General features: G+C 38.2%; 1 protein-coding gene across 2 annotated transcripts in view; it reads left to right on the forward strand.

The window, feature by feature from the left end:
* DAW1 (dynein assembly factor with WD repeats 1) overlaps positions 1-19,584 on the forward strand; it is a 58,149-nt gene that overhangs the window by 28,837 nt on the left and 9,728 nt on the right. Inside the window, exons 6-11 of one of the 2 annotated variants that reach the window (XR_008624603.2) lie at positions 3,289-3,388; positions 8,104-8,211; positions 9,992-10,098; positions 11,299-11,401; positions 12,201-12,315; positions 17,307-17,522. Coding sequence is in view for 1 of the 2 variants with exons in the window: in XM_003821837.7 (XP_003821885.1) it covers positions 3,289-3,388; positions 8,104-8,211; positions 9,992-10,098; positions 11,299-11,401; positions 12,201-12,315 (533 nt within the window). In the remaining variant the exon portion in view is untranslated. The remainder of the gene's footprint in view (positions 1-3,288; positions 3,389-8,103; positions 8,212-9,991; positions 10,099-11,298; positions 11,402-12,200; positions 12,316-17,306; positions 17,523-19,584) is intronic. The other variant, XM_003821837.7, reaches the window with a different exon arrangement.

The following is a 19,584-nucleotide window of genomic DNA, read 5'->3' on the forward strand; positions in this document are numbered from 1 at the left end:
CTTATGTTGGTTGTACTTTCAATTGTAATTGTGTAACATAACATGTAATTTAACTAAATATTACATAAACCAATAAAATGTGAGTGTGAAAAGAAAGCTGGTCTTTTCTAGGGAAGCATAAATAAGGCAAATCTTTGAAAAATTGTTTCACAACTAAATGAAGTTGTGGAGGAGATCAGTGTTCAATTGGAAAGCACACTGTCAAAATCTAGAAAAATTCTGCACTCAGATTGTTCTGAACGTATGTTTAAATTCTTTAAGTTCTCATTCCACTTGCAAGAAAAGAAAACTAGATATTGTAGAGGTTTGATGCGATTTCTGAAAGACAGATGGTGAACTCCACTTAGCTGACACACAGTCAAAGAAAGACAGTGGCCTCTTGTGAAAAGATTGGCAAATAAATATATATTTATATCTAATGGAATGTACCTTTTTTAGACAAGCAAGTATTTTTTCATGATTGCACATGCTAAATGAATTTTTCCATAAAGGAAGCTGGTTCTATAAATATGGTTCATTTACTATAGCGTTATGATGACTAGAACAAAACAGTAAATGATTTAACAATTAAGACAAGAAAGTGATCACTGTGATTTCTCCTGGTAAGAGTCTTTGGAGATGGTGTGAGCCGAAAGCAGATGCCAGAAGGATGGAGGGTGGTGAGCAGTGGAGAGGACACACGGGGCAAGGAGACCTCAGCAGCTCAGTGTCTCCAGGAGGGGATTCATTGGGCACACTCAGTGGCCAGTCTCTGTAGTGACTCAGTGGCCAGTCTCTGCAGTGAGCATTTCATGTTGAGAAAGAGAAGTATGTGAGGTCAGAGCATTCAGTGGAGTTTAAACTCTGTCCTGTGGGACCGAGTTGCCATCAAGGATTTGGGAACAAAAAGGGGAAAAATGAAAGTGATGTTTTAAATAGAAGGATAGCTCTGGCAGACAGAAGAGGTCAGAGGGTTTGGATGTGAGAAGAAACAAGACACAAGGAGGTCATTTAGGATGCAGATATGACAATACACTCATGATATCATAATACACTCATTGCCTGGGAAGGGGCAGGAAGAAAAGAGGAATTTCATAAAAATTTGATACACTTAGAATAGACATTTTATACTACAGTTAAAAAACTTGATATCTAGGTTGCCAATATAATATCTTTTAGAAATGTAGTACCCTTTCAAAACATGTTAATTGTGATGGCACCAACTTAAATTGGTACATTAAAATGATTAGGCGTTCCAAGTAAGTTTTAGAAAATTTAACTTTGATCTATGCATTTTTATATTCCAGAGAATGACAGTTTTTATAATACCTTATTATACCAGCTTATGAAAAGATAAAGATTTTATTGAAATTATAAATGACACTATTTTACATCTGGTATAATTCCTACTTTCACTGCAATGCTATTTAAAGGATATTCTCTATAACAAATGCCATATCCTTTAATAGTCTACTTAGCAAACATGATGTGTTTGGGTGTCTATCTGAGAATGAAGTTTTCTCTTGTTGGGGAGGTGAGGGATACTTTTTGACTCTTCAACTGAATTCTACCAAGAGCCCCTGATGAAAAACCCACGTGTCCAATCAGTTATCTTTGCCTGATGATTTATGTATGCGTGAATGCAGTGTTTCTCCTTGCACTTTGGGGTCATTGGGGTTTCAGTAGCATAAATTCAACACAATCACCAAAGAATAAGAGGGAGTGTGTGTGTGTGTGTGTGTGTGTGTGTGTGTGTGTATGTGTATGAGAGAGAGAGAGAGAAAGGAAAAACTTCAACCAATTTACTGTTTATCTGCTTTATACCTTAGGGCAGGAGTAAGCTTTGACTCAATAAAGTAATTCTCAACACATTGACATGAGAGATATCTTCTATAATGTGGTGTCATGTGGATATAGAGAACAGTTTGTGATAGAATAGATATCAGTCAAGAAACAACAGCAACTCCACACTCATGTTTGAGGGTCAGGAAGGATGGAAAAATGAATTGAGGGAACTGATAAAGAATGTACATAGTGAGACCTCATCTCTACAAAAAATAAAAAAAAATTTAGCCAAGCATGGTGACATGTGCCTGTAGTCCCAGCTACTTGGGAGGCTGTGGTAGGAGGACTGCTTGAGCTCCGGAGGTTGAGGTTGCAGTGAGCTGAGATCGCACCACTGAATTCCAGCCTGGGTGACAGAATAAAATTCTGTCTCAAAAAAAGAAAAAAAAAAAAAAAAAAGCACAGGGCTTTGAGCTTATCTTGAGCACGTATTGGAAGACATCAGCAGCTGAAGTAAAATGCCCTGGGCTGGAAACCAGAGGAGAAAGCTAGGTCAGACACTCTGTTAGGAAGCTTTGGGTGGGTGAGTGTTTGCCAGTACGAGCTGCCCTTGGAGCATTGACAAAGAGGGTGGCACTTTGCTTTAGTCTGAGAGACCACCTAGACACTATAGAAATATGGGTGTCCTGGGACAAGGGGGAGAATCAAGGCATCAATGTTAGTCTGGATAAATATACATTTCTAGTCTGCTTTAGGATATATGTGTTGGGTCGTGAGATCTCTTACACTTTGGGAAATTGAGCTTGTACTGTAAATGATAATCCAATTGGGTGAACATCTTGAAGAGCTGGTGTAAAAGACAGTTGTAAGCCAGGGTTAAAAGAAAGGTTTTAGTTCCAAGATCAAAGGCCAAACAGGGTAATCTACTCTTGCTTGTTGGTTGTTGATGTTAGCTCTGCCCCGCAGTCAATATGAGAAGCCTCTTAGTTGAAAGTGACTGAAGTCTTTGTATTTCCTTTCTAAACCCTCTTACAACTGGAATAATATAGGCATTATTTCCTTAAGAGGACAAGCACTGTCTAAATTCTCAAAACCTTATTAACCATATTTTTAATGGGATTTATCTTTTTTATTTCTCTTTTATATTCAATGTTATTCTTTTCCATATACTTATTAACATAATTTTTCTGTTTACACAGTTCATACTATACATTATTTATTTTAATTTGTAAGTAATTTTCTAAACTAAACCTTTTGCTACATTCATTAAACTCATTTTAAAAATTATTATAATCCCAAACAAATATACCTATAACTTTAATATAAAACCTTTAAAATTAAATGTGTAAATCGATACCACTCAAAAATTAGACTTATTTTATTATCCACTGAAACAAATTTAAGATTGCTTATAGCTTTAGAAGTGAAGTAAATTTTTTACTCATGTATTAATATGTCATCTTAGTTCAGTTTATTATATAATGTGTCTTTTTTTTAATAATCTACATTTCTTTTAAATCTTAGTGACAAAATCGCCACTGGGTCCTTTGATAAAACTTGTAAACTCTGGAGTGTGGAAACAGGAAAATGTTACCATACCTTCAGGGGTCATACAGCAGAAATAGTGAGTATATTTAACAATTTATTATTATTTTATGTATATATATATTATTTTCTTTGAGATGGAGTCTCACTCTGTCACCCAGGCTGGAGTGCAGTGGCACAATCTTGGCTCACTGCAAGCTCCGCCTCCTGGGTTCATGCCATTCTCCTGCCTCAGCCTCCCGAGTAGCTGGGACTACAGGCGCCCGCCACCATGCCCCGCTAATTTTTTGTATTTTTAGTAGAGATGGGGTTTCACCGTATTAGCCAGGATGGTCTCAGTCTCTTGACCTCGTGATCCACCCGCCTCGGCTTCCCAAAGTGCTGAGATTACAGGCGGGACCCACTGCACCTGGCCTTATTATTATATTTTATGTTGCTGTTTCTTTTTAGGATTCTATTATAAAAGTAGTGGGGCTACTTTTATAATTAATTTTCAAATTCTACCCCATGTTTTTAGTCTGCCTATATTTATATGGTGGTACCAATACAATTTAAAAATTACTCTAGTTAATATCTTGCAGATTCTGTAAAGAACTGTATCCTACATTGACTAAGTAGACACGTAATATGATAAATTTATAAATATAATAACCAATCTTACTTTTTAATTGGCTTTTCTTTAAAGTACTGACTCAATGAGGGTCAATTAAGTTATGAAAACAGTTTTTAAAATAATTTTTAAACTACTATGTGAAATATTTAAATATTTAGGCTGATTGTTCTCTGTATATCATTAGAGCTCAAATTTGCCTAAATAGTCTGATACTCGAAACAGCTTTCACTATTGGGAAGCCCTTGTCCTTGACCAATTCTGAGACATATCTGATAACAATTAGTGCAATAATTGGCATTCCATAAGAACAGATGATAGCTTTTAAAAATAAACAGGCTGCTGCTCCTAATGATTAGTAATACCTTAAATGGTTTTAATCAAAGATTTAAATAAGGAAAAATTGATCTGATTTTAACAAATCCCCAAGTTATGTTTTGGTCTGTTAATGGGGATCACACCTTTCCCTCCATTTCTGGCCTTCATTAGGTAGAATGATTCTTTAGATATTTAACTCACTAACTTTGTTGTACTTTGAAGTTACTCTTAAGTGGATAATACCAAAAGAGAATCTACAAATAGAAGGTACTCACTTTACCAATGCAGTAGTAGTATAAAAATAATAGAGACTTTTGAGGGTCAAAGAGAGAAAAGGCTAAAGCAGGAAACAAAATATAACCACCTCTCCCGTAACTGTCAGTAGGGAAATATAGCTCAGTACTTTTTGAATTGAACAGAGACATAAAAATAATGTGCTAATAACTATTAGTAGATGAAGAGAGGAAATTGATAACAAAGAGTGACAGGTCCTTTAACCTCAATATTCACTGGAAAAAAAGATACCTGCTGTGAACCAGAAAGAGCAAACAAGAACATACAGGGGTGGAGGGAGGAAAAGCAAGCCACAGTGGCGACAGCTTTTGTGAATAGTTGTTGACAGCCGATCTGCCATCAGTGTTCAAGTGCTAGTACCCACACCCACCCCTGGAACTTAGGAACAAGATACCTAGAACAGACTGTGAAATGCTTGGAAATATGTCTTGAGGATAAGAAAAGTACCTGGAGATGGGAAAGGGTCCTGTATTCTGCTTATTTATGTACACCTTAAAACAGGAACAAAAACAAGCTGCTTATTTTAGAAGTAAAATTTATTTACACTCATCCTAAAAATTCATGGTATATTCATCCATAAAGAACTCATGCTATGTTGAAGTTACTTTGCTAGTGACTGGAAATCCTGCAGTGAAACATAACTGACCCTTTGACAGCACTTGCTGTTTGAGAGGCACTGTCCTAAGCCCCTTTACATAGACAGGTATTAGCTTAGTTGTGCCTCATAGCAACCCTAAGAGGAAGGTATTTTCCCATTTTACAGAGTAGGGTACTGAGGCATTGAAAGCTTAAATAACTTGCCCAAAGTCAAAGAAAAACATAATGTGTGTCCTTAGAGTGTGACCATTTTTCCACACTCCTTTAGATTTTGGGGAATATTTTCTTTAGATATAATTCCTAGGGAGACATTCATCTTTTTCACAGTCAACAACATCCATCTAATAAATATTTATTAAATATTGACTATGTGTGGAGCCCTGGCCTACATGCTTAGGGTATCTGAGAGAATCAGACACAATTCTTACAATTCAATAGAAGGAGTAAAAGTGTCAATGGATAAGTTCAAAGAAGTGTTGTGTCAGAAGTGGATGGGGATTTCAGTGTGGACACAGAGGGAGCAGTGTGGCCTCCTGAGCCAAGGAAAGTTGTTCAGGAAAGACTTCCCAGAGGGGTGGCATGTGCATTCCAGGCAGACCGAGCAGCCCTGGAAAATGCTGAGAAGAGGCATGCAACAGTGATGTGTGCCTGAAACTCAGGTGGCTCTGTGTGATCAGAGCAGAACTTCCTGACCCTCCATGTGATGGCATGTGCAGAATATGTGAATGTGGATTTGCAGCACACTGAAGGGAGCTGCCTGCTGTGCATGGCCAGAGGTGATAGGCAAGGATTCCTGCTGCTGCCCAGCTGCCTGAGTTAAAAGTGTCCATGCCTTGGCACACCTATAGCCCATTCAAATTCAGGTCACAGGGTGTGAGCAATTAAAGTAGGAGAGGCAAGCAAGGGCCATAGTATGCAGGAGGTTATATACTATGCTAAGGAATTGGATTTTATTTTGTAGGTAATGCCACACTGTTGAGACTTTTTGGCTAGGAGATGGTATGATCAGCTGTGCTCTTTGGAACGATTATTTCTGTGGCACTGTGAAAAAGAAATGGGAGGGTGGTAAAATCCGAGTTATCGGCCAGTTGGGGATCTTGCTGAAATCCAGGTGAAAAAATGATGAAGACCTGTTGTAAAGATAGATGAAGAGAATGTGAGTAGAACTTGGTTACTAAGTAGTTATGAGGCATAAAAGAAAAGGGGAACCCAGGATGGATTCCCTGATTTTGTGTTTGCATGATGGGCAGTGCCATTCACCAATTCTGTGCATAAAAGAGGAGCAGGTTTGCATCTATATGACTTTCGTGTCTTAGATTGATATAAGCTGCCTGTGTGATAGCCAAACAGAGGCATCCATTTAACAGTTGGCTCTTTGGGACTGGAACTGAGCAGTGAGGTCTGGGAAAGAGACTTGGATGCATGAGTCACTGGCATCTGGGTGGCAGTAGAAACCAGTGAGCAATTGAAATTGCCCAGAGGAAAATATAGAGTATGGAGAGGGACTGACAGAATCTTGGGAGGATGGAGAAGAGAGAACTTCAAATGATACAAAAAGAAAAAAGCAAAACAAGAAGAAAGGGAGGGAAACTAGAGAACAAAGGATTCAGTGCTGCAGATGTCAGGGAGGTTAAGCGGGATGACTGACCAAACCTGGATTGGGCATTTAGCCAGAGTGGTTTCAGAAGAGTTGAAGAGTGAGCAGAAGATGGACAAAAATGATGGTAGACTGTTTCCCAAGAAATTTGGTTGTAAAGGAGGAAGAAGAGTTGCTAAGAGGGGTACATAAGATCAAGGGAGGATTTACTCAAACATATTTACAGGCCACTAAAAAGGATCTAGTCTACAGGGAAGGAAAAGTTAGTGGGTGCATCTCCCCTAGGTGTACAGGGAAGGGGTTCTTAGAATGGGTGGAAGGATCCCTCTGCATCCGAGACTGAACGGAAGGAAAGTAAGATCAGGAAGTTCCTACCTGACAGGAGAGTTTTCTCAGGGAAGTGGTAGGAGGCCAGGTTGTCTGTTGAGGAGGGGTGAGGATGGAAGTAGAGGCAGGAGTGGGGAATGGGAGAATGTATAGAGCCAGAGGCATCTTAAACAAAGTAGGGAACAGTGCTGAGGACTCTACTGAGGACAGAGGCATGAAAGAGCAATACTAGTAACTTTCTGTGCTGTTCTCTTAAGCTACCTTGGCTGGGTGATGAGGCAGAGAGGCAGGTGGTTGGATAAAATCCTTGCCTGATAAAAGTTAATGTTAGGAGTTGGTACGGAAGGTGCATCAGATAGATAGGGACTAACAGTGTCGAGGATACTGGGAGGAGTGATGCTTCTGGGGTGTCAGTTGAATGGGGAGGATGGACCAGGAGAAAAGGCAGATGTCTCAATGAGATGAAAGATCTTCTGGGGGAGGGGAGTGGGAAGGGAAATTTTGACCCTGGATTGGTGAATTGGTGGTGAATCTTCTAGAGAAGATAATACTAAGGTCCATGGTGTGGCCATGGGAGAGACTACTGAAGAGTTGTCCGGGGCATGAGTCTGGGGGAACTGGATGGATTGCCCACGTGAAGGCCACCTAAGACTTGGCATTGAGACTACAAGTCAGTAGTCTCTTGATGAGTGAGGGGCTGTGATTGGAAGGACTGTGGTGACAGCAGCAAGGAGAAGGAGAGCCATATAGCACGGATCTTAAAGGAGGTGGGCTTCACTTTTGTTCTCGTTCTTCTGTGGTCTGGAAGTGGCAAAGGGAACTAGTGCCCCTCCAAGCCTTAGCTGGGTGCTGTGGGAGAACAAGCAGCCTCTTTTCAAGAGGAGGACTCTGAAGGACTCAACCTGGGGGTAGCAGGTCACACATACGTGGGGTTTTGTACAAAGAATTAGACGGAATCTGGTAAGGTAATTGCATCTGGAAGATTTTCTGTGTATAATTAACACTTTGAAACTCTGTCTTCCTAAAATTTCTCCCATTTTATGTAATTTAGGTGTGTTTATCATTTAACCCTCAAAGCACATTGGTGGCGACTGGAAGTATGGACACAACAGCCAAATTGTGGGACATTCAGAATGGCGAGGAAGTTTACACCTTAAGAGTATGTCAATAATGTTAATAAGCCTGTTATTTGTGTTCATTCTTATTTGTGTTTTTGTTACAAAATGAGCTCTAAGTTGGAGGTTGTTGAGTTGCTGGTTTTCAAATTTTAGTGGTGAAAGAGTGTCCCTACTGGTTTCCTGGCTATTCCAAAAGACTTGGGTGGAGGTGCTGGGGAAGTCCAAGGAGCTTTTTATTTTGACTAACTTTAGTCTGCAAAACACATAAACTATATCTTAGAACCCATCACCATCTCTCTGGCTAAAAGGAAAGCAGGTGGAGGCTGGCACTTTTGGAAGAGGCAGAACTGGAGAACCATGACAAGAGAATCCTTAGAGCAATGACTGTGAGCACACTCTCCTCTGCCCGCTGGTCTTTCAGCCATCCTGTATCAGAAAGTCTGAAATGACAGAGGGGCAAGTGACCAGAGGGGAAAAGGCCAAAGGGCTCTGCCTACAGAGTGAGTGCTGTGGGGCATGCTCTTGTGTGTCACCACCATGTGCCCAGCACCTCCCCGCCATCTGTCACTCTCCCCTTCCTCCCACCCTCCCCTTCCTCCCACCCCAGCCCAAGTCACCGCAACAAAACTAGAGTGACCCTATGTTGTAATCAGCAGGAACAACCGGATGGGAAATTCAGTTTCCTTGTCCTTTCAAAATTATAAATACATTTTAAAAAACATGATTTGTTTCCTCAGAAAGCTTTTTCTAAGCAAGTTAAAACATGGACTGCAGAAGAAAAAAAATCACCATTTTAAAATAACAGTAATGGCTTTTCTTTCTTAAATCTGAGTATCTAGCATTATTAGTGTAAGTATACTCTTTCTGTTCTCAGTTTTTGTTTTTGTTTTTAAATCATTACTATCTCTTCTTTCAGGCAAATGTGCAGGGAAAGGCCCCCATTAATGCCGCACTTTCAACTAAAATGACTCCTTTTACAGACGTGCCTAAGAGCACTCAATGGGAGGGGTCCTGCTTGGCACACCTATCTGCGCCAGAGAGTGAATTTGTTTTGCGTACTTAGAATTCGAATATTCAACTACATTTCATTTTGTCCTTTGAAATCAATCAGAAAAATCAAGTTATAATTCAACTTTTCTAATTCTTTGTATTATTTAAAAATATACTTATGTTAATTTACTAAAATAATGAAGGAATCAAGGGATATATGTACTCCAACCAGGATCCCCTTATCAGAGTTCCAGAATCTGCTGTGGAGAGTGGTTTCTTCCCATTATCTTACAGTTTGATTCACTAACACTAGACAGTAACCAGCTGAAAGTCAGGCCAAAGGCAGGAATTTATCAATCGATTTCATGTCAAGTTATCCTAATAATTTCCTTTTTAAAAGTAATTAGTTTTATTTCATACACTGTTCACTTTTGCACACCATGTGTTATTTGCCCATGGCATCCCCTGCTCTGTAGTGTTTCCAAGGCAGTGTAAAGGATGTCCTCTAGTTTCCCCAAATACAACCTCTTTCTTTTGTTTTTAATCAATATTATTAAGTTAAATGAACTAGCTGTGTGTAAGTCACTAATTTTTAGTAAACTCACAGAATTGTGCAGCCATTACCAAAACCTAGTTTTCAAACCTTTCCATCACCCCAAAAAGAACCCTGTGCCCACGTGCAGACACTCCCCATCCTCACCCCAGCCAACCCCTGACCTCCGTTCCTAGAGCTCGGCCTTCTCCAGCATTTCCTTTTAGACTATGATATTGTACGCTTGCAGAAATTGTTTTATCTGCAGGTATACTTGACAGTATCTGCTCTTTTTCTAGGGACATTCTGCCGAAATAATCTCCTTGTCATTTAACACCTCAGGAGACAGAATCATCACGGGGTCTTTTGATCATACAGTTGTAGTGTGGGACGCTGATACTGGAAGGTAATTCTTAGTTCTTAAGAATTGTTTTAACCTGGATCAGGGGGTTCAGAAAACCCTCTGTTATTTTTTAGTTTAAGCTACTATCTATTAACTCTGCTTTGGATTCCATAAAAATAGGACGTATTGAAAATGTAAATTAATTCATTCTTTAATGATATTTCTGATTCACAAAATATGTGCATTCTTTGAATTCTGAGCAAATAATGACAAACAGCAACATAAAAGGAGAATGTTAGCAATAGTCTGGTTATATAGCTATTATTTATTCCATGGATAATCAGATTTCAATGGCTTGTCATTATGTTAGGCATGAATATCATGTATAAATAAAAACTCTTAGTTAATTTCCCAAATTAATTTAGTGCAAGAACTTCAATTTCCTTCCTAATGATTTTTGGTCCTAGTTGCTAGGAAGTTAACTAAATTAGCATATTTGTGTTGGAAAACTCTACTCTTGGATTTGTCTGTGATTTAATAGAGGGGCTAATTATCAGGGGTGCCAACCAAGATGTATGCAACAAGAAATGATAGAGGAAGAAGGACCTTTCAGTTACTTGATGTGTAGTTTCTGAACAACCAGGGGTGCACTCATCCGGTGTAAGACTACTTCTTACGGCCTTTACTATTTGTTACCCATGTCTTTTTGAAATGTTGCCTTAAGTAGCATTATTTTGATAGTTTAAAATCTAAGTACATTTTTGTTGAAATGAAATTATTTATTTAGTTAGTTAGTTTTTGAGACGGAGTCTCGCTCTGTTGCCCAGGCTGGAGTGCAGTGGTGTGATCTCGGCTCACTGCAAGCTCCGCCTCCCGGGTTCACACCATTCTCCTGTGTCAGCCTCCCAAGTAGCAGGGACTACAGGCGCCCGCCACCATGCCCGGCTAATTTTTTGTATTTTTAGTAGAGACGGGGCTTCACTGTGTTAGCCAGGATGGTCTCTATCTCTTGATCTCGTGGATCCACCCGCCTCGGCCTCACAGAGTGCTGGGGTTACAAGCGTGAGCCACCATGCCCGGCTGAAATGAAATTATTGGTAGCTTCTTTTTGAGCAATAGTAGAGCCATATTTGTCATCAAATATATTATTTTGTAAAAACCAAATTTTAGATTAGCTTACACAGATGGGCTTGGCCTCATTATTCATGTGCATATACTGAAGTAAGATATCTTTCACTAGTTTTAATTATTTTTGTGTTGTAGGAAGGTAAATATCTTAATTGGTCATTGTGCTGAGATTAGCAGTGCCTCATTCAATTGGGATTGCTCTCTAATATTAACTGGCTCTATGGACAAAACCTGCATGGTGAGCAAAATAAATAAATATCTTTGCTTTATATTGTGTCTATACTCTTTACTGTGTCAGATATCCATTGTAACATTAACAGATTTCAAAGATGATATAAAATTAAGATATTAATTTACAAAAAATAGTTGGTAATTTTTAAAATTTCTAGTTTTGGATTTTCCAAATTTGAAGGAATTGTGATGTAGTAAAGCAATTTGAATTTCTTCAAGTATATTAAATATCTTATTTGAGAAGGCATTTTATTTTTATTTAATATCCCACTGTTCATTTATAGAACTTCAATTAGTAGAGTGACCCTCAAGGAGCCTCAAACACAGTGTTTCCTTGTCCCTAAGTTTCTATACTTAAAAAATGGTTACTAAGAGATTATACTATGGAATTATCATTTGTTTATGTAACAAATATAATCTTATAATGTATTTTCCATTTTCTGACATTGTAGTTTTATATCAAGCTCCTAATCATTTGATGTCCTTCCTATAAAAAGAGCACAACTCTTCACCAACCAGTAAAGCATACACGTTGAGATATTTTTTCTTTCTTTAATGTAGTGGCAGATTCTAAATGTCTGACTTTGGTTTTCTCTGTGACTAGAGTGTGCCTTGCTTGATGGTTGGCTGTGGTCTCTGGTCATGAATCAAAGTAAATCTAACTGAACATGCATGAATTACACAAGTGATTTTTGCACAGTTATTTAACCAGCCATAAGCATGTCGTGAAGACCACTGGCCATCTTCACACTTCAGACAGAAAGTCATAGTCTTTTTTTTTTTGTTTTTTGTTCTTTTAATTGTAGCTGTGGGATGCTACAAATGGAAAATGTGTGGCAACCTTAACAGGCCATGATGATGAAATACTAGACAGCTGCTTTAATTACACTGGAAAGCTTATTGCAACTGCTTCAGCCGATGGTAGGTGATCTGTTCATTCTTTTAATTTTTGGAGAGATTTATGCTTTGCTTGATAACCATGCATAATTCTACACTGTGGGTCATTTCTTTGATGACCAGCTATGATAAAAAACCATGTCTCATCTCTATCGTGACCATGTATGGCACAATAGTGTGTCTATATCATATACCTGATAACCACATGTAATGTTATGCAATGTCTGTGTCACCTCCTACATAATGAGGTATATGAGGTCTTTGTCATCATCTTAGTATCTGTATATGATGCTATATTCTGGGTCATCTCCCTGATTTTTATTATTATTATTATTTTGAGACGGAGTCTCACTCTGTTGCCCAGGCTGCAGTGCAGTGGTGCGATCTCGGCTCAACGCAACCTCCGCCTCCCAGGCTCAAGTAATTTTCCTGCCTCAGCCTCCTGAGTAGCTGGGAATACAGGCATGAACCACCACGACTGGCTAATTTTTGTATTTTTAGTAGAGACGGGGTTTCTCCATGTTGGCCAGGCTGGTCTCGAACTCCTGACCTCAGATGATCCACCTGCCTTGGCCTCCCAAAATGCTGGGATTACAGGCGTGAGCCACCGTGCCCAGCTTCCCTGATGATTACGTATGATGTTACCCTATGTTGGCCTTGTCAACTTAATTACCATCAATGGTGCTATAATCTCCTTTACTATAACCACATGTGCTGTTCCGCTATGTCTACTGCATCTTTGTGATAAGCATACATGATGCTATGCTATACACTGTCTCTTTGATTACCACTGTGATTCTACACTATGTGTCATCTTATTGATAACCATATATGGTGCTATCCTAGGTGTGCTTCAATCCTGTGACAGTCACATGTGACACTACACTATATCTGTCATCTCTCTGTTGCTCACATGTGACATGATATTGTGTCTGTCTTATCGCCTAAGGATCATGTTTATTTCTACACTATGTCTGCATCATCTTGTTGAAAGTTGCATATTATGCTATACTGTGTTTTCATCTACTCCTTTAAAACCACATTTGATGCTGGGCCATATCTGCATCATATCCTTGATAATCATATATGATGCAAAACCATGATCATCTTGCTGACAAATATGTATGATACTAACACTCTGTCCACGTCATCTCGTTGAAGCCACATGCAATGCTATATGATGTTTTTATTATCTCAGTGACGACCATCTGTATTGGTGTACTATGCATGCATCATGTCCTGGATAACATTTTATGATGCTGAACAACAAGTCATTCCCATGACAACCATATATGATGTTATATTATGTGTCATCTCTTTGACAAACATATGTGATGATTCATTGTGTCTGCACTATTTCCCTGGCAAGTATTTATGATGCTACTCTATGTCTGCAGCATATTCCTGAAAAACATGTGTTAACACTATACAATTTCTACATTATCTCCCTGACAATTTCCTATTTTACACTAAACTATGTCTACACCATATCCTTGATAACCACATGGTACTATACTTTGTCTCCATCATCCTGTGTCTCCTTGGCAAGCATATGTGATGCTATACTAAGTCTATGTCATATCATGACATCACATACCATGCGTGATGCTATTCTGTGAGGCATAGAATTTGAAGTATGAACTATGTGTCATCTTCCTGAAGATACAGATGATGCTAAACTACATCGATACCATCTACCTGATGACCATGTGTGAAGCTACACCAAGTCTATGTTATCTATCTGATGACCACATATGATGCTATATTGTATCTATGTCATGTGTCTGACTATGTTTAATTTACACTGTTTTTATCCTCTTTATAATAATGTATGATACTATACTGTATCTTTATCCAATTATTTATAACCATATATGATACTATTCCATATCTTAGTATTTCTTAGAAATCCATGTATGATGCTATAGTATTTATACCTCATTGCCCTGACCAACATGTCTGCAGGGTCCACTATATCACATCACCACTTTTAGAAAGGTGGTGATATTATCTATCTATCTATCTATCTATCTATCTATCTATCTATCTATCTGTCTGTCTCCTATTGGTTCTGTTTTATACTATATATAATTTTATGTATTTTTTATATTATATATTTGTACATTTTCATATATTATATATTTATATGTATTACACTATATATACTATATATATAATTCTGTTTATACTATATATAGTATATAACCAATAGTATATAAATACACACACACATATATATATAGTATATAACCAATATTATATAAGTATACACACACACATATTTATATATGAAGGCTGAGAAGTCTTGCCATATGCCATCTGCAAGCTGGAGAATCAGGAAAGTCAGTGGTATAATTCAGTGTAAGTCTGAAAACCTAAAAACTTGGGGGGACCAATGGTGTAACTTTTAGTCTGGGGCCAAAAACTTGAGAGAACTGAGGAGGGCACTGGTGTCAGTCTTGGAGTCTGGGGATCTGAGAACCAGAAGCTCGATGACCGAGGGCCAGAAAAGATGGATGTCCCAGCTCCAGAAGAGAGAATTTCATCCTTCCTCCACCTTTTGTTGTATCTGGGTCCTCAATGGATTGGATGATGCCTGCCCACATTGGTGAGGGTGGCTCTTATTTACTCAGTCTAACATCCTCACAGACACACCCAGAAACAATGTTTTACCAGCCACGTGGGTATCCCTTAACACAGTCAAGTTGACACATAAAATTAACCATCACAATGCCACACTGTGTGTGTATATCCTGTTACCCACATATGACATTATACTATATCTGCATCATCTCCCTGACAACCAAATACAACATCGTGATGTTTCTGAGGTATCCTAAAACATGTGTTATGCCTACCTTATTCTTTGATAGTCATATATGATGTTGTACTATGACAATTTCCTTGATGATCATGTATGATGCTATATAATATATGCATCATGGCCAGGTGTGGTGGCTCATGCCTGTTATTTCAACACTTCGGGAGGCCAAGGTTGGAGGATCACTTGAGGCCAGGAGTTTGAGACGAGCCTGGGCAACATAGTGAGACCCCATCTCTACAAAATTAAACAAAAATTAGCTAACTAAAACAAAAATTAGCCAGGTGTGGTGGCATGCACCTGTAGACCTAACTACTCAGTAAGCTGAGGAAAATAACTTGAGCCCAGGAGTTCAAGGTTACAGCGAACTATGATTATGCCACTATTCTCCAGTCTGAGTGACAGAGTGAGACCCCATCTTCTTGATGAATATATTCGTTGATGAACACACACACACACACACACACACACACCCCTCATATTCTAGACAGCCATATGTGGTGTTACATTATTTGAAATGTATTGGACAATGATGTATGATGTTATATTATTACTATATCACCCCTTTAACAACCCCATAAGATGCTATATGTTACTTTATACTATTTCGGCATCATATTCATAATAACCATTTATTACACTAGGCTACAATTAATCTCCAGGACCTACAAATATGATACTACACTATGTCCATGCCATTTGGAAAACAGGGTATGATCATACAATATTTTTGCGTCATTTCCCTGACTACTATTTATGATGCTGCAATATGTCTGCTTCATTTTCATGATAAGCACCTGTGACATTACAATATATCTGTGTCAAATCCATGGTATCTTCATATGACACAAAATTATGTGTCATCACCCAGATACTTTTTTTCTGCATCCAATCATCCATGAGACCCTGATGTCTTGTATGACACTATGCTATGTGTCATCTCCCTGATAACGTATAACACCGCCCTATATCTGCATTATCTCTCTGACAACCTAAGTAAGCTTATACTATTTTTTGAGCCATATCCTTGACAATTGTATATGAAGCTATACTATGTCTCATCATGTTTTTGGCAATGGATGAAACTATACTATGCTTGCATATATTTAAGAATCATGTATAGTTATATATATATGTATACACATACATATATGTGTATATATACTACATATGTGTATATATGCATATATACACGTGTATATATGCATATATACACGTGTATATATACACATATATGTGTATATACATATATACACATATATATAAACACATGTGTATATATACACATGTATACATATATAATTATACATGATTATATATTATATATATATTACATTCTGAGATATTGTGAATTAGGACTTCAACATATGAATTTTAAAAGGACACAATTCAGCATATAATAGCACATATGACATACTGTGTGTTTGCTGCTTCTGCCTAACGACTGCATATTATTTTATGTTTTTATCATCTTCTTGAAACCACTTATATTACACTGTAACTTCATCATGCCCTGTACAAAGGGCTGTGCTATACCTTATGGGTGACATGGCCTAGTTATTTAAGGACGATGCTACAATATATTTACTTTGTCTCCCCGATGATCATTTTATTTGTAAGAACATGTTTTCATCCTCTCCTTGGCAACAACTTATAATTTCTCCACTATGTCTGTGTCATTGCCTTGATAACCACATGTACTCTTTCTGTATCATCTTTCTGACTACCACATATGATGCTGTATAACGTATGTGTTATATCCCTGATATCCACATGTGATGCTATCTTATCTCTTACCTCTCTTTAGGACCTTTATGAGATTACACTATGTCTACGTCATCTCCCTGATGGCCACAAATGGCAGCCACATTACATATGTGCCATCTCTCTGACACGTATGCCCCTATACTATCTGATTCATCTTTCTCATGACCATATATCCTGCTTCACTATGTGTAGATCCTTTCATGACAACAATATTTGGCTCTGTGCTGTGTCTGTGTGTCTATACTGTGCTACGCTATGCTCTACTCTTCTATGCCATACCATACCATGCTATACTGACTTATGTGTGTACATTGACTCTTTTGGAACCAAGTATAATGTTACATTCTGCCTCATCTCCATGGTCAACATATATGATGTTATGCTATATCTATGTCACCTTCTTTCTCTTTTTGTTTTTTTCTTTGAGATGGAGTCTCGCTCTGTCGCCCAGGCCGGAGTGCAGTGGCACGATCTTGGCTCACTGCAACCTGCGCCTCCCAGGTTCAAGCGATTCTCCTGCCTCAGCCGCCCGAGTTATGTCACGTTCTTGGTAATCATGTTTGATGTTATCCGGTGTGTTCATCTCTTTGATCACTGGATATGATGCTAAACTATGCCTGTGTCATCTGCTGTCAACAATATGGTATGCTACATGCTGTGTTCCTTATCTTCTTGATGATCATATATAATGCTGCACTGTCTAGTATGTCTGTTTCATATCACTGGAGGTCTGGACATTGCTACACTTTGTGTTTGTCATCTCAGTGATGACCGCCTATTGTGCTTCATTTGTATTCTTCATTTCCTTGAAAACAAAAATGTTCCCCTATGTCTGTGTCACCTTGTTGAAAACCATACATAAGCTATACTGCTGTCATCCCCTACCTGTTAATCATGTAGGATGGTATATTCTGGGTTATCTCCTTGATGATCATATAAAAAGCTGCCATGTGTCTGCAATGATAAACATGATAATTGTGGATTGTGCTCTCATACGTTTGCATCTGTATGTCTTAGACAACTATGTATGCTATACTATCACTCCAAATCTCCTTGGCAACCATATATGATGCCACATTTTGGGTCCTATCACTGATGATCATGTTTGATGCCCCATCCTTGACAGCTATATGTTGTACAATATTATCACTGCTTATAGCATCATAAATGCTACAAAGGAGCTTGAACATTTGTCAAGCATGTATATTGCTAAACTATTTCTCTCTCATCTCCTTTACAATCGCAATCATGTATGAGTCTGTACTATATCTGAATCATCTCCTAGATAACAAAGTGACATGCAGTTTTAGGATTCATCTTTCAGAACCACGCATGAGAAGATCATCTTCTTGATGATGATTTGTGACACTATCCTTTGTTTGGGTCTTGATATCACCACATATTGTGTTAAAACATGACCACATAATATCCTTCATATCCACATGTGATGTTATATTATGTGTACTTCATTTCCTTAATAACTATAGATGATACACTAAGTTACCGCCTTTATAACCATGTGTTATATCTCCCTATTTCTGAGTCATCACCTTGATAACCACATGTGACATTATACTGTGTGTTTCATCATGTTGAAAATCACGGATAATGCTTTTCTCCTTGATAACCACATATGATGCCTGATATTTATATGGACCAGCTCCTTTGTGACATTTATGATGCCATAATATAGGTTATTTCCATGAGGAAAACCCACAGTGCTGCATTCATGCATGTCATCTCCTTGATATTCACGTATAATGCTATCCTATGTGCCATTTTAAAATTCCCATATGTGATGGTACTCTACATGCACATCATCCCACTGATAATCATGTGATACTATACATGTGTTATCCCCTTGGCACTGTGTATGGTTCTAAAATCAATCTTTGTAGAATCCTTGTACACCACATATATCCCTGTACTATGCATATGTCATGCTCTTTATGGGCACTAAGATGCTACAGTGTCTCTGTCATCTCCCTGATCATCATGTATGACATTACAACATGTCTACACCTTCTGCCAGAAGACAGTCATCCTATCTATCTATCTATCTATCTATCTATCTATCTATCTATCTATCTATCATCATCATCATCTATCTAATCTATTGAGAGAGAGTCATATATCTGTATCTCTCTCTCTCTCTTTCTTTACATTAGGTCTATTCATGTTCCTAAAGGCCTTTATAATGCAATAATATTTCTGTGGCATTTCTTTGATAAACACATAGGAACTCACATCACATCTGTGTCTACCTCATTTGTTTGATAACCGTGAGTGATGCTGTACTATGTCTGCACCACCTCCTTGATAAACAAATATGGTACTATACTGTGTCTTCATCATCTATGATCCTGTACTGAGGATTATCTTATATTTTGGGTCATTTCTCTGACCATAATGTATGATGCTACAATATGTCTGCATCTTAAACTTGATAACCGTGGCTGGTGCTATCATACTATATGCACCATCTCCTTGATAACCACCTATGATGCTATACTATGTATACCAAATCTCCTTTACAACCATTGATGATCTATGTTATTTGTCATAAGTAGTGATCTATGTTACTTGTCATAAGTAGTGATTACTACTTATGATTCTATGCTGAGCCATCATATTGATATCCATATTTGATGCCACTCTGTGTCATCTCTTTGGAAACCATGTATGATGCTACACTCTGTGCACCT

Source organism: Pan paniscus, chromosome 13 (genome assembly GCF_029289425.2).
Source record: "Pan paniscus chromosome 13, NHGRI_mPanPan1-v2.0_pri, whole genome shotgun sequence".
NCBI classification, from domain to species: Eukaryota; Metazoa; Chordata; class Mammalia; order Primates; family Hominidae; genus Pan; species Pan paniscus.